General features: G+C 39.1%; 1 protein-coding gene across 1 annotated transcript in view; it reads left to right on the forward strand.

Moving 5' to 3' along the window:
• Positions 1-16,401, forward strand: part of PLXNC1 (plexin C1) — a 70,216-nt gene that overhangs the window by 36,503 nt on the left and 17,312 nt on the right. The window contains exons 15-21 of the mRNA XM_021527984.4: positions 1,441-1,540; positions 2,544-2,645; positions 2,997-3,100; positions 6,870-6,911; positions 7,401-7,525; positions 8,072-8,270; positions 9,681-9,827. Of these exons, the coding sequence (XP_021383659.3) occupies positions 1,441-1,540; positions 2,544-2,645; positions 2,997-3,100; positions 6,870-6,911; positions 7,401-7,525; positions 8,072-8,270; positions 9,681-9,827 (819 nt within the window). The remainder of the gene's footprint in view (positions 1-1,440; positions 1,541-2,543; positions 2,646-2,996; positions 3,101-6,869; positions 6,912-7,400; positions 7,526-8,071; positions 8,271-9,680; positions 9,828-16,401) is intronic.

Consider the following 16,401-nt stretch of genomic DNA (forward strand, 5'->3'; position numbering starts at 1 on the left):
TGATTCATAAGCAAGAAAAATGATAAGGAAAGAAATGAGACCAATATATAGGAAGATAATGGTGAAGAATAAAGATAATTGAAATTAATTAAGTGAATGCTTTGTCTCAGTTTTCAATAAACAAGGAAAAGTGAAAGAAATTTCTGCTTTAGGAGGTCTGCAGCTGGACATGACAAGTCTAGAAAAGTGGAAGTATTAGTCATAGGATGGGTAGAGTATTTAGCCAGTAATGCTGAATGCTTTGAGCCTTGGAAAAGGCTAATGGGATCCTAGGAAGGTGCAGACCAAAAGAATTTTGCATAGGAACTGTTGAAACATAGAAACATCAGAGGAAAAAGTAACATTTGATGAAGGAAATAGATCTGCTTTGTCTCCTGTTCCTTGCAGCCCTGGAAATATAAAGGCTGTGTCTTTCCAGCCCTGTGGGGTTATTTTGCTTGCTTGTGTCTGTATAGCTGTGATGTGAGTATCCATTTGGCAGTCTGCAGCTGCCCTGGCTGCTCACCTCCTGTGACAAGCCACTGATTGCAATCACCAGATCTCTGCCTTCCCTGCTGTAACCCAAAATAATTTCAACTCAACCCTCCTTTTCAATTATCTCTAGCTCATTTCTATCCCTGGCACTTGGTGGTATTCTTTTTATATGCCAAAACATATTTTTGTTTCTAGCCTGTTTATAGTTTTAGCTACCCTTTATTTATGTGCTTTTGCAGATCCTCTTTCAGATCCGTCTTTGTGAAATTTCTTCTGCCATAATTATCAGTGGTAAATGCCTCAGTTTGGCATTTGGCAGACTTCAGCACTTTCATGTATCCCTAAGAATTAATGCCTGTCCTGCCTTTGACAAGCCCACGGCTGGGGGATGTTGTACACTGATTGTAATATGTACATGTTGTACATTTATCCTATGTCACATTTTTTCTTAACAACCCTCAGGAACAATGTCCTACATAAAGAGGTTGAAACTTCCTCAGAGAAATAGGGAAGAGGGCTGTAGGCCAGGTGTCTCTGAAAAATTCTACTTCCCTCATTCTTATCTTTTCTGCTCAGCAGAGTAACACTGTGAGTGCAAACACATGCCTTCCTTGTTTCAAAATGCTTAGCAGTGACTCTGAGTGCATGAGCCACTTGGCCAGCTGGAGGTTAGTTCTTGCCTTTCATTTGAGGGCTCTAGTTTACAGCAAGAGCATGACAAAATTTGATGGTATGTAAGGACCTCTAAATTTTTTCATCATTGCTCTGTTAACCTACTTAAATATAAATACAGTAAAATTTAAGTTAATGTTGGTTTATATGCATTTTGCTGAACCTCTACTATCTTCCCAATAATCTACCGTTGTCCTTATGTGCCTTAAATACTTTTTTTTAATATGTTAAATGTCATTTTAAGCACTGATATAATGCCTGTCCTCTATTAACACAGCTATTGCTTTTTTTCAGGTTAAATTAGGAAATTTTGAGCATGAAGTCAAACCAACATCATCACACGTATATTTATATGTTCTCATTTTGCTACCTATTGTGGTGGGTGTCATTATAGGTAAGTACAATAATACATTATCAGCTTTTGATTTACTGAAGGGTATGATCATGACATAGGCACTATACTTAGGTGTCTGGAACTGTCACAAACAGTCTGGTGATTTTACCCTCTTCCCTGTAAGAGCGGACAAAATTAACTGTTCTGGTGGTGAAGTCTAAATTGTCAGACTGCAGCACATCACAAGCATGTTACAAGACAGTGTTTCTGTCTGTGCTGCTGGGATTACTCCCTTTCACTTCATGAAGCAAGCCACAGAACTGACATCCTTGTGTCACAGCTTGGTCCCTTCCAGCTGTCAGAGCTCAGCTACCCTCCTGTTCCTGGGGCAGATGTACCCTAACAAACTGCTTATCCTCAGTCAGTGTTTGTGGTGTTTCTGCTCAGTCTCATTTGGATCATTCATGAATTTGTGGGTCATTACAAAACTGAAGGAGATTCTTGGTGCTCCCTTCTTTTTCTGAGTCTTTTTACCTGGTTATGTATTTGTTAAATTTCTATTTATTTTAATAAGTGTAGGGGATTGTTCATTTGGTTTATTCCTTTTTTTAAAAGTTAATTTTTAAAAGGAACCATATGTCATGCCTTCATTCTCTCTAAATAAGCTTTAGAAAAGTTAACATTTGGTAAGTGGATTTTCTGTTCAAAACAACTGTTTTTTGTGTTTAATCAGTGGTACCTTAAGTAGGTTGCTATTAGTAGAAGTGGTTGTCAGAGTCTGCATCTCACTATGCAGGCTGTATATAACAGGGGGTGCTGGATTTTCTAATAAAGTTGGATTGACAATTCAAGACCTTGTTAAAAGGAATGATTTTTCTAAAGATTGGGGTATATATAGATCCAGATAACTAGGGCTCTTGGGTACTAGACAGGGAAAACAATGAAATAGTAATTGTGCAAATATACATTAATCTTTTTGTTTCTTGATAATAGATTATGTCTTGTATAGTAGTTTTCTGTTCTGAGATTTCTGTACTCAGAGTCTCTTTTTCTTCCTTTTTAGCGGCATTCATAGTTACCAGATACAAATCCAAAGAGTTAACTCGTAAACAGAGTCAGCAACTTGAACTGCTGGAATATGAGATTCGTAAGGAAATACGCGAGGGTAGGTCTGCCACATATTTTCTGAACTGAAACTGTCAAAAAGCTCACATTATATAAACATTGTCATTTTGTAGCTGTTAGAATATTTTTCTGTTGTATCAGAGCTCCTGTTTAATATTTTATGCACTGCTGTAGCAGATAGCACTAGGCTAATAGGATTGCATGTAGTATTTCCTTCAACAAAAAAGCAGGTTGCTACTTTCCAGCTCATAAGAGCTTCAGCTGTAAAAACAACCCCTCTTCTCTGAAAATTGTTTTTGAAGGGGTATCTAATGGGGCCAAGTTATAATTGTGAAGCTGATTATGTGTCAACTAAACTAACTCTGGGTGGGGATGGGGGGTGCTTTTTCAGGATTTGCTGAACTGCAGATGGATGAATTAGATGTGGTGGATAGTTTTGGAACGGTTCCCTTCCTTGACTACAAACATTTCGCTCTTAGAACTTTCTTTCCAGAGGTAAATATTTACAAGTCTTTCAGTTGTCAGCTCTGACTAATAGTAAAAAAATTAAGGAAGGTCAGGATCAAATAACTAAAGAAAATACTACACAGTAATTGCAATTATTTCTTACAAGAAACATTTTAAAATCAAGAATTACCAAAGAACACTTAAAGCTGTATATCTCTATATTAGCCAAGCCTTTGTGCTGTAGCTAAAGCAATATTCTTGAATTTTCAAGGGTTGTGTGTGTATCCATTCCTTTTTGTTCAGCCTCACTGAGCTGCTTGCCTTTCAGGCCATCTTAACTAAGCTATAATTTATCCATTGCTTTCTTTGTTCCCATGCTTTCATTTCCAATGCTATAGCTAATTAAAGTAACAGTCAGGCTAGCTAACAGGCTAGCTAACATCATGACACTTCCCAATTAGACTTGTGGGATGAAGAAATGGCTCTAAGATGGTGCTGACTTTCTACACCAAGGTGCTGACAGAAATGGTAAGATGTTGATTCAAAGGGGTGCAGCTCAAATGCTTAGAAATGACATAAGTAGTTAAGTGTTTTCCAGTTTAGAGGCAGACATTTTCAGTGTTCACTAAGGCAGTTTCTGCCATTGCATCAGATGACCAAAGAGGTGTTCTCTTGAATGTTTTACTTCTCTTACTATTTTTTTTGCCCGTGTGGCGCCTTATTAGGCTGATAAGTGCCTTTGCCACAGCTTTCAATATTACATTGTGATGATAACCAGTGCTTACAAGCATTATCCAATTGGCAGCAGCTGTGATCTCAGTTGGTGATATTTTCATGTATGACTGACACCAGTAAGTAGAAACTTGGTTAGTTTACGGCATAAATTGTATGGATGTGAATTACCTACCAGGCTTCATGTATTACTCATCACTGCTGCAGCCAACTCTTGCACTCTTGTCTGCACAGTGCTTCACTTTATTGCTGTTTGTGATCCTAGCAAAGGCTCATTGTGATAAAGTTAAATACATGTGATAGTGCAGAATCAGGGCCTTTGGTTTTTGTACAACGCCAGATACCAGACAGCAAAGCAGAATAATACTTAGCAATTACATATGCAAAATCTCTATATAATTTGAGTCCAGTTCTCACACCAAAGGATGCTGGGAATATCTCTGCTGGTCCTACTGTTATGCTGCCAGCCTAATTTTTAGAGGGTCTCCCGGTGGTTTAAGAAAGTGGAAAAGAAACTTTACTTCCTGCATCTCTTTCCTTTCTGCTTGTTTTGTTGCCAGGTATATTAACATTAAAATAGCATCTTTTATATGCTATATAAATTCTTAAGAATATACCTTTTTCTATACTTTCCCATGTCAAAACAGTAATAGTCTGTAGAAGCCAGCTCACTGGAAATGCTGTGCTCTATGCAAATAAAAAGTTAAGGAAAAAAAGGAATAAAATTTGCCACTCTGCTGCAGTCTGTAAGGTAAAAATGGGAAGGGCCCCTGTTTTGCCTTGGTGAGTCTCATGCCACTGCAGATCCTGGAAATTATTTCAGTTGGATTTTGTTTTGTCTCAGTTTGAAATATTTATCCCACAAAGGTACACTTGCTACTGTTAGCTCTCTACAAATATACGGTGTCAGGCAAGTTACTTAAAATGTTGTATACCAATTTATTCTGCTAAGTACTTACTGTTTACATTGCAAGAGTGTCCAAACATGCTTTGTGCTGTATTAATGTAGCAGAAAAGCAGTCCTCCACTGGACAAATATTATAGAAGAACAGAAAAGCCAGTGGGGTATATATTGCAACTGAGTGTCAGAAGGGTTGACAGAAGGGTCAAAGTGACAAACCACCACTTCCTTCACTAACCACATCTGTTTGAATGATGTCCATTTTGCGCTCTTTGTGCCCTCCAGTGTGATTGATGGGCTTTGTCTCATCCAATCTAAGCTGTTTAAGCATTGAAGCTGTTGACTGAGCATCTTCTGTAGTCAGTGAGGAGATGGGCAGCCCAGGAAAGCAATTCGTCCCATTTGTCTGAGGCATCTCCCTTAGGATGGGACAAGTTGCTTAAAGAGAGACTCCCATACCTAAAATGAAGAGTGATCAACCCCATCTTTGTTCTGAGAATGTTGCTTCCCACTGATTCAGTTTTCTATATTTGATCTGGCTTAATAGCTTTTAATGCTTGTAGGTTTTAAATGGATATTATATATATTCTTTAAATGTTCTTGATGCTAAGCCTGATTTTTGCTTTGCTTGTTGAATTTGTCTTATTATTTATGTTTCCCCTCAATTTCACACATTGTTTGGTTCAATGCTCCAGTCCTTGTTCCTTGTTCACAGACATTTTTAACCTTCAATACAGTTCTGGTTCTTTCACTGTACATGTGCTTGTGTGTGTCTTTTGTTGGTAGTTGATGTTAGGGTTGCTAAAGGAGAAATGGAAATAACGAGTGGAGGAAAAGGAAGAAGAGTTTGGTAGGGTAGAATAGAGCAGGAGAAATGAGGAAAGGAAGGGATGAACAATCAGGTATGTAGATGAAAAATTAGATGTAATATGCCAGTGTGTGCTCACAGCCCAAAGTCAGTCATACACAGGGCTGCATCAAAAAGAAGTGTAGCCAGCAGGCTGAGGGAGGTGATTCTCCCTCTCTGCCCTGTGAGACCCCACCTGGAGCACTGCATCCTGCTCTGAGATTCCCCAGCACTTGTTAGAGCAGGTCCAGAGGAGCATGATGAAAATGCTCAGAAGGTTGAGACACCTTTTCTATGAAGTATACCTGAGCCAGCTGTGATTGTTCAGCCTTCAGACAGGAAGGTAGCCTTTCAATTAAAATGGGGCTTATAAGAAAGATGGAAACAGACTTTCTACTGGGGCCTGTAGCAATAGGACAAGGGCTAAACGTTTTAAACTGAAAGAGGATAAACTTAAATTGAACATGAGGAAGAAATTTCTTATGATGATGGTGATCTGGACCCTGAAACAGGTTGTCCAGAGCAGTTGTAGGTGCCCCATCCCTGGAAATGTTCAGTGCTAGATTGGATGGGGATTTATGTAGCCTGGCCCAGTAACCCTACCCATGGCAGTGGGGTTGGAACTAGATGATTATTAAGGTCCCTTATGTCCCAAACCATTCTGTGATGCTGTAAGTAAACTAGGGGCTACCAGCATGACAGGGAAAGCGTGTAACAGTAAAAGCTGTAGATCTCTTGCTCAAGAGTAATTGACAAGTTGTTTGAGAACTGGGGCCTTGCTTTTGTGTGAGAGCTTTTGGTAGGACTGGATACATGGTGGCACCTGTGCCTAAGTGGAGACTGCCAGCATGGACCCCCTGGCAAGTTCATTAGTGAATATTCATGGAGTGCCTTAAATTAATGGAAGCAGATGAGCTCAAGTGTCACTTTGTTAACGGCAGCCCTGTATACCAAAGGCTATCCCTGGCAGCCAGGAAGGATGCAGCCTGCAGCACCCCTTCCACACCAGCACATTTGCAGATGACAGTGACACACAGCTCTTCCTGGGGAGCACTGGTTGACTGCTCTGCTAGTGCAGCACAGCAGCATCAAGTCACACACACGGCACATTGAAGATGATAGCATGTCATTTTTTGAGAATTCATTTTCCATTGAGCTTTGGCAGCACCTTTGCAGAAGTTACTGTGTAGAGTTTTTATATTGTATCTGTTAGAAGTTGACATTTCCATTGTTTTGTTTTGTTTCAAGTAGTATCAGGAACATGCTTGGCGTGATAAACAGACATGTTAGAAACTTTTGGTGTACTTATGAATGATAAATATCCCCTTATATTTTAGTCAGGAGGCTTTGCATCCATCTTCAGTGAAGAAATGCCACAGGTAAGCTGATGTAGTGTGATATGCCTTCATTATTTTTTTTTCAAGAATGATTGTATCCCTTCTCTCAGTGTTGTCCTAGAACAACACATCAGGCTGCATTTTCAGTATGTTCTCTTTCCTCCATAAGGAGGGTTACATGGATTTTTATGTAAAAGGAGTTTGAAGTGTAAGGTGCTGTTATTCAGTGTGTATTTGACTTACTTAGATAAAACAGAATTTCATCATGGGAAGTGATGGGCAAACTTAACTATTGGCATTGCTTTGTGTCGAGGGCAGAAAATGTATGCTCTGAACGTGTATATTCTGTGGTGTACACAAACATAAATGCATTTTTGGTAAAATCCTGAGATACCTTAAATAAATGCAAAATTCCCACTGATTTAAATGAGGACAGGATCTTATCCCATATGTTTCTTTCCATTTTTTATGAACATTAAGAATCCATCATAGCTGAACTACAGTTTGCTTATTTTTGTTTAACTATTCCAGAGCAGAGACCAAACGAGCAAGGATGAAAGCTTCAACATGTTGCATGCTTTAATTTGTAACAAGAACTTTCTTGTTACTCTCATTCACACCCTTGAAAAGCAGAAAAATTTCTCTGTGAAAGACAGGTATAGTATGATTATGCTTATCATCTTCAAGAAAAAGAATTAGCAGGAAAAAACAACATGGGTTTTAGCACACAAATGTATTTGCTACTTTTTTCAAAACAAGCTTGCAGTACTCTGGAGCATTTTTCCTTCTCCATCTGTACTCACTGAGGAAGAAAAAACATTGCCATTAAAACAAGCAATTAAAGAGAAATTGGAATGTTTGTACATATAAACAAAGAGGCAAAGGAGCAGGAAAGCTCAGTTCAAAACTGTAAACACTTCCTGCAGTTAGATCAACAGTTCTACAGTTTAGAAATGTTCTGTCACTGAAGCAGGTGTTGTTCTGCAAAATTAAATTTAGAGACACACATTGTGTGTTTAAAAAATAATCACAAGAGCCAGATGGACTTGCATTTTTTATATTTTTGTAGAGAACAGTGGACACTTTATGTGCCTGAGGAGGAAGAACTTAGGATATGCACTGCACTAAAATATGTTTAATTTATTAAAGATTACTTGAAAGAGAAATTCCAGAATTATGGCATTCTTTTTTTCTTCCTACAGGTGCTTGTTTGCATCCTTCTTGACTATTGCATTGCAAACTAAGCTAGTTTATCTGACCCATATTTTGGAAGTATTGACAAGGGACTTGATGGAGCAATCAAGCAATGTGCAGCCTAAGCTCCTGCTCAGACGAACTGAATCTGTGGTAGAAAAATTGCTGACAAACTGGATGTCTGTCTGCCTTTCTGGATTTCTTCGGGTACGTGTATATCTTCTCACTGCATAAGATATCCAGAGAATTGCTTTAATTGATTTTTTCCATAGGTGCTGTCAGAGGGGTCAGTTTAAATCATTCAGTCTAGCATTTTAACATTATGAGTGTGCACTCTTCTAGTTTAGGTGACTTAGCTGTTTAGTTGACTTTAGTGGAATGCAGGAAAAGAGCACATCTCCAAGCAATGATCGTGTCATGTATTTGGCCAAGATTTGGGTAATTTTGTAATTCCAGTATATCCTTTTCTCATAACAGACATTCTCTCACAGGTCCAGCCCAGTGAGATGTATTGCAATCATATTAAATGACTGATACACTTGATAAAATGCAGCGGTACCCATCTATGCAAGTTGCTGGAAAGAAATGGAGAAATTGAGATTTAAGGAATACCATCCTTTGGAAAACTAAACTTCTTTCCAAACCTTTCAACCTCCAAGCAGTATTGCAGATTTCAAGATCTAAATTACTTCAAATGAAAACAAAATAAGCATTTAGTTTCATTTTAATATTTGGTCTTTTTAGTAACTTGATAGCACTTTGTTCTTGGTTTCAGTGCTTCGTTACTCTTCCTGTTTCTCCTATCAATGTGATGCTATCACACTGTTGGTATCGTTCTCATCAGTGCTTGCGTTAATACAGCAGCAGAATTGTTTGAGGCTCAGCAGTTCACAGCGGTTTCCTGGAACTGAGGAGAGTGCCAAGGAACTGTCAGAGATATGTTTTCAATAAACCAGACATTTTTACAGAGCTGTGCTAGTGAGCTGCCTTAGCCAGGCTGCAGGAATGGTGTCACGTGGAACTAGAGATACATCCTTCCTTTCTCAGGTGCTTTCCTGAGCCCTGGGGTTTAGGCAGGAGAGGAAATCCCCGGGTTCATTTCCTCTTTTACTGATACTCCAGGGTAAGTCCCACCAGCTTGCTCCCAAGGTATTTTTCAGAGACAAAAAGGGAGACACCAATTCAAAAGGAAACTAGTTGTTAGCTTGTTTTCTCAAAAGACTGAAAATGGAAGAAGTAGCTGAAGTATGCATGTGAACATGTGCATGTCTCACCCCCCACCCACTCTTTGGTGGAACTAGGAAGTGTCTGCCAGGTGGAGTAGGAGCAGCTTGTCTGTAGTGTGCTTGTGCACAGCAAGGAGCTGTGAGCTATCTTGCCACTCACTCCAGATGTCATTTGCTATTTGCATGAGACTTTCACACTGAAAAGCAAAAGATGGAGCTTAAACAAATAACTAGATAAATCTGCTTGGAGGGATTTTCTTTAATAATTGCAAGATAATGAGTTACTTAAAAGGAAATAACACCATTTGTTACACTTGATTTTTTTCTAGTTATTCATGCTCATTTAATGATTACAAAAATAAATGTTTCTTGTATTTTTCTCCTGTCCTAGGAGACAATTGGTGAACCTTTCTATTTGTTGGTGACAACCCTCAATCAGAGGATAAACAAAGGACCCGTTGACGCAATAACTTGCAAAGCTCTGTACACTCTTAACGAAGACTGGCTTCTGTGGCAAGTGTCTGAATTCAAAACAGTGGTATGTTTGCTAGCTTGTGTTCCCTTCAGGCATGGACAGCTGTAATGTTTTCTCTGTTTCTAAGAAGCTAAAATAAGGCTCTTAAGACACTAAGCTAGTGGTTAAGTGCCCAGACACTAAAATTATTATTGCTGACAAAGTTTCCAAACATGCTAAGAGTTTAGCTAGCTGGTGTTTCTCTGATATACATTTCACAAATAGCACTTACTCCTCACTTCACAGCATGCATTAATCACCAAAGAGTAGGTTTAATGAAGTCTCGGGATATTAAAAAATCTTTCTTATTTTAAAGTATACTACAAAAATATAAACATGCTTAGAATTTAAACTAAACTACACTTTATGAATGAATGAAAGACTGGAATGCAGAGGGTTTATTTTTCCTACTGTGTTTACTTGTGACTAATCTTCAGACAATGATTTGCTGTGGGTTTCCATATTATTAGCACCAAATAATCTTCAAACTAGCAATTTTACATCATGGTGGATTTTACTTAGTTGCTTGGTTAAAAACAAGATATCTAGGAAGTCTAGCTGAGCTTCTGAACTTTACCATAGATTTTTTTTGCATAAGAAAGTACCTAAGAAGTATTTCCTGTTTTCCAGTTGCACCCAAACATCTTTGAAAGCTGGAGTTTCATTACTGATTGTCATTGTGACACTGAGATGAGAAGGGATAGCAGGATTATTGCACTTTGGAGCATGTAAAAATTGTGGCTTTTAGGGCAGGAAGTCTGGAAAGGGTTTTCAGAATAACCAGAGCACGCTTCTGCTCCAGAGTTTCCAAGTGATTTTAGATCTGAGAACTATAAAATGTGTATTTTCAGGTTTTTTTGTAGCTTCCTTGCTTCTCAACTCTGACTGGAAGTGCTGCTGAACAGTGGTCTTCATACCTTGTGAGCAGAAATTGGCAGGCAGCAATGGCCACGGCAAGGAGAGTTCAAGTGCTGCCCTTTCAGTCCTTTTCAGAGCCCATGGGCTAAGTCTCTGGTAGGGCTGAAGTTTTCAGGTCTGCTTGACTTCTGTTTTGAAGCAGGAACTTGGAGGTGCTAAGATGCCATATACTGGAGTACACTACATGACCCTGGAAAATTTGGGTGGCCAGCAGTCCATTGGACTTTCTCATTGGCCACATAGGAAGCTTACTGAAATGGCAACATTTCTGTGAGTCATTTATGAATTGTCATTTTCTAATGAAAGCTTCAAACTTTCAACCAGTAGTCAAATCTTCTTATTACAAAGCTGTTGTTAGAGGCTGCATTTGAAGGTACTTCAAGCTAAGTTACCAGAGTGTGCCTTTGGAAAGGAAGTTTGTGGCTAAAAATCAAATACATAATCCAAGATCTTTGGTTTCCTTGTTTGCGTGCTGCATTCTGGCATGTATTTGAATAAATTTAATTGTATTGCTGTGTGTATCCATAGGATACAATTGTATTGCTGTATGTATCCATAGGTTGCAACACGCAGTGGTGATGCAGAGCATTTTCAAGCAAGCTCAATATGCCTGTTACTAGCAGACTGCACAGAAACATTTTCTTATTTATTGCACACATTCAAATTGAGAGCCCCTTGGGGGGGATAGCTGACTCTGAAGCTGCTGAAGAACCTTAAATGCTTTTTCTAGAGCTACTTCTATGCACACAGTCACTGATAGGGTCTTGTGGTCAGGCTGCAGTGGAGAAAAGGTAAGTGTTCTGAAGGACTTGCTCTGCTGGGGAGCTCTCTGCAGATGGATGAGGAAATGAGAGCCTACAGCCCTTCTTGAAACTTGTTTTCTGCCACTGTACTTTGTATTCCTGCTTTTGAATAGGAGATAATGATGCAGCTATAGGGTTAATATGGATCAGCTTTCCCGTTTAGGTTCATCGTTCTTTGGGCTTAGCTGAGAAGTGCTGAATGTTCCCTTTAAAACCCCCTGAATGTTTCCTTTAAAACCATCACAAAAGGAGAGAAGACTACTGCAATAAAATTGCAGTGATGAAATTAAAGGACTGTAGTTCTGCCTGGACTGAGAAACAGTTTTGTTTGGTGGTTTATCTGAGATTTATGCTGGAAGCTGAAACTGTGCTGTGAAGAGACTTAGGTGGAGGCTTTCTGGGCTGGGGAAGCAAGCCAGCTGTGCACATTCTCCTTTCAAAAATAGCATTTAACAGGAGGCTAAAGAGAAAGTAGTCAGTTTTCTTCTCTCACTAACATCACTTGAGATGCACTACATTGACGTGCAGGACCTGTAAGCTTACAGACTGGGAACCAAGTGTTTTCTCCTTACTGTGTAAGAATATTTCTGCCTAAAGGATTGCAGGTTTTGTTTTCTAAATGGAATAAATTCTGATCTGAATTTTCAAGTGCACTTGTACAGCTGCTCACTGCAGTTACATTCTGAGTCTTGCAGTATTTTGTTGGTATTTTGGTTTTCCCCTTTCCTCAGCCCTACAATAGCAGTACATTAAAATCTACCTCTCCAGAGCAAAGCATAAAAAAAAAAATACAGCCAAAAAGAGGGTTATAGAGACGGTGAAGCAAATCTGCAGACATTTGGTGTCCAGATTTTTTTAAGCTGTGTTGGCATGTGAAGATACAGGGATATATCTGGTAGGGAGTTCAATTCTCAAATCAGTAACAGGGTACAAGCAAGGGTGTAGGTGCTCTGCATGAGAATCTCTCCTTTCAAGATTGGGAGTTCAGTTCCAAACCAGTAAAAGCAGGATGTAGACAGGCTTCTAAAAATCAGGGCGAGTTCCACAGATCAGGAGAGGTTTTTTAACATTCAGGCCATTTGTAACCATTAAAAAAAAGAGAACTTAGAAATGTGTCGTGTTTGAATTGCATTAGAGCTGTTCCCTGGCAGGGCCCCATGCTTTTTTTTAAAAGGCCATAGACCTTGGATCACCCAACACCCTACTGTTAACCCTCTCTGCTAGAAAGGGTGAGGCATTGAACAGAGATAGGCTGCTGAAGTACATACTCAAGTGGAGGAACTGAAGGAAAGATGCTTCTAAAAGCACTGGTCAAGTATGGGCTGAGAAGCTGTGCTCTTTAATGCTGTACTTATATTTGAGTACTGAGAAATAAAGCTGCCTTGAAAGAGACTTGGATGTGTCATGGATCCTTTTCTCAGGCTGAGGAAGCAAGCCTGCTCTCTCCCAGGCAGACAAGCAGCTGCACCCCTCGGCAGATAATTTGTTCAATGACTGATGAAGGAGTGCGCTCCACAGCTGAGAGCTAGTGTTTCACTGAAGGGTTTCATTTTGAATAGAAAATGCCAGCCTGGAATGCGAGATGTTCCCAGTGGTGTATCTCCTGTGGGAAACCAGAGGAGACTCCTTACAGTGCATTTAGTGCTCCAGCATTCCTTTGAGTAGCCACTGCTTATTTTAAAAAAGGCATTTGGGCTGTTCTGTGCTTTGCTGAAATGTGTTTGCATTTTTAGATGGGAAAAAATTATCTAATTCACGTGTTCAGCCAACTGCTTTTTGTCAAAAGTGAAGCAAAGCCACATAGTGGAAGGTTGTTTAAAGTGTTCAACTGTTTTATGAGTTAAAAGAGAGGTGTTAAAAAAAGGTGGGTGGGATGTAAGAGAGTAAAGCAGAGACAAGGAAACCAATTTCCTAATAAGACATCATGGTTGTGGTATTATTAGTCACATTTTGAGAGAGATAAGGAAACTATTAAAAGCATGTGACATAAGGGGATTTTTGTCAGCAGAAAAGAACATAGCAACCCTCACTACAAAGTGAGCAGTGCAGATATTGGCTACAGGAGAGTCCTCTGGATTAGAGACAGAGTGTCATATATAACAGCATCAACAGCACAACTCTTCCTTTGTGTAGTGCCCATCTAGCCTAAATTTAACTTGTGCACCATTTTCTGTGCCAATTGGTTAACTCTTCTATAGCTGTTCCATAACCTCTTCACAAGTGGCTGTTCTGGCTGCTGCAGAAGTATCATACTATCAATCTGAATTTTCCTGTTGATTGTATTTCATAGTCTGGGAGATGGGAGTAGTTTTAAGGCAGTTTTGTTACGTGGTACTTCCTGGTACTGACTCTTTACATAAAACGGCTACTTTCACCAATCAAAGGAAGATTTTTAGGGTGTTTTCTCATCTGTCTGATAAATGGAAATAAGATTTGTTCAGATGCATAGCTGATGCATAGGGTAATGAATAAGAGTCTTTGAATAGCCCAGATTATTGTTCATTATTTCTAAGAAAATATGATATTATCACATTGCTTTATTAAACCACATCTCATTTATTATCTGCTATGGTTATTAATAGCTCTACTAAATAATTCATTGTGTGAAATTAATTTTCAAGGAAACTACAAATCTGAAAAGCCATCTGCAAACACTGTCTTCAAATGTCATTATTTCTGTCACTACATGGGTGAAAATACATTTTTTTAGGTTTGTTACTGTCTTGTAGCTAGGTTCCAAACTAGGTCCTATACAAGTAGTTGCAGGTGCCACCTTCTCCTTAAGTAGCCTTTAAAAATTCTTGTAACCTTTGTTAAAGCTTTTCTGAAGAGTACTGTGACTGTCTTGCTGTCATAATTTCTAGTGTGTGAAATCTCATCTCTAACTATTATTAGCTTGAACCAGGTTCTATGATTTTCTCCTGAACCTTTCCCTAAGTTAATAGTATTTTTGTTTCCTCTGCAAAGTGAGAGAGCTAGAAAAAGGCTTGATGGTATTTTCTTTTGACTTTCACATGCCCTCGTGTGATTTCTTGTATATTTTCTGACCTCCAGAGCTGATCATAAAAGGGCTTTCTTAATTTTACAATAACTTCTGTTTCTTTTTCTAGTTCTACTCTATGTGTCTAAGTATAGTGATTGTGACTGTCAGCTTCTGATAAATGGTTTATAAAGCCAGTGACTGTGCTGTCAGACAGGTTGAATCTGATTTATGAAAACTTCAGCTGCAGAGGGACAACTTAATAATGTTTGGTTTTCCTAGCTCCCCATCAATTGCTTTATTACTTAAGATTAACTCCTGCAGGAAATCATATCAGCAAAACCATCTGGCTCTCATGGCTTAGAAACTTTTATGTGTTTAAATATTCTTTCCCATCTGACCACTTCTTGGAGTATCCTCACACTATGGATACTTTCACTTAAGGACTCCATACAAGACTTGTATTCTACCTACATGAAGGATGACTACTCTCTTTTCACAGTCCTATCATCCTACAGCAGTGAAGCAGGAATGGGAGGGCTCTCATGTGCTAATTAAGAGGCTGCACATTCCTGTGCAGCCTGTGTGAAAGTATGTGCTGAAAAGGAAAGGAGGAAGAGAGTTAGACAGTTCCTCTTCATGGTCTAAAAGGAGTGGAAAATGAAGCAGGAGCAGGAACATGAATATTGCAGTGTAGGAGTAATGTTAGAAGGAAAGGATCATCTGAAGGAAGGAATGCTTCCAAGGACGTAGAGCTAAATCAACATCAGTTAATGTGCAAGGAGCTACTTCAGAAAGATAGGTTCAGAGACTAGAAGGGGCAAAGACTGATTAAAATGAGTCTTCCAAGGACAAAATACAGTGAGTCCCTGTCCACATTTTAATCCTACAAGATCATGCATGACTTCAGGGCAGTTAGAGTCAAGGACAGGGCTGCTGTCTGTACAGTTGGTCTGTGGGCCTAACCAAGCATGACTCTCTCATTGCTGTGCCAATATATTTTTTGCTAATTTTCTGCATGAAATCCCAACCTGAGGCATGGTGTCCAGTCTGCTTCTCCTTCTGCAATTCCCACATATCCTTGTATCTTGTTCCATCTGTCTTTTCCATGGACTCATTTTCCTCACAATTAAACATCTCAGTGTCCTGATTAAGTTGTTCCCTGTTATTTCAGTTACATCCTAGTCTTTCTTAAATCATAATCTTAATAGTTTTGCAACTCTGTTTTTAATAGTCCCTTTGCTTCTGTAGAGATAGTAAAGTTAATTTTTGTTGCATTGGATTACTTTTTTTCACCAGTAGGATTCTGTAATTTCCACTCGTGCTGGGTAACAGAAAATACTATTCGACAACTGTTAATAACTATCCATTTTTATGAAAAGATAGAAAAGTTGCCCCTGCAACAACATGGACAGAAATCCTTTCCTTCACGTGACAGCAGAGAAAAAAAATGTTTACTTGCTTCTTGTTTTAATTCTCAGTCCTCAGAGTCACACATAGAGTCTTCTCATTTCAGTCAGAAGATAAATTTTATACCAGAATCGTTCAGCAGCCAGAATGGTTTGAGTGTATTTAGTTTCCTATGCCACTTGCAGTCAAGTGCTGGCACCTAAAACAATTGTTTTAGTTCTGTCCCAAGACATCTCTAGCAGAACGTCTGTGTCCATGTAGCTGGACAGCAATTTCGCTGCACAGAGCAGGCCGTGGCACTGGAAATTTTTGATGTTATTGCTTGGCAATTACAATTATAACTTAGAAATATTGTGCTCATCCCTTATTCCCTGCCTTCTAGCAGTTAATCTGGCTGACTTGATCAGAAATATGACCTGACAAAAAATTCCCTGGAGATGGTCACTCAGTGTCACTGGCACCTTCCTCCAGCCCCTACTCAGCTCAG

Source organism: Lonchura striata, chromosome 1A, assembly GCF_050655825.1.
Source record: "Lonchura striata isolate lonStrDom1 chromosome 1A, ASM5065582v1, whole genome shotgun sequence".
NCBI lineage: Eukaryota > Metazoa > Chordata > Aves > Passeriformes > Estrildidae > Lonchura > Lonchura striata.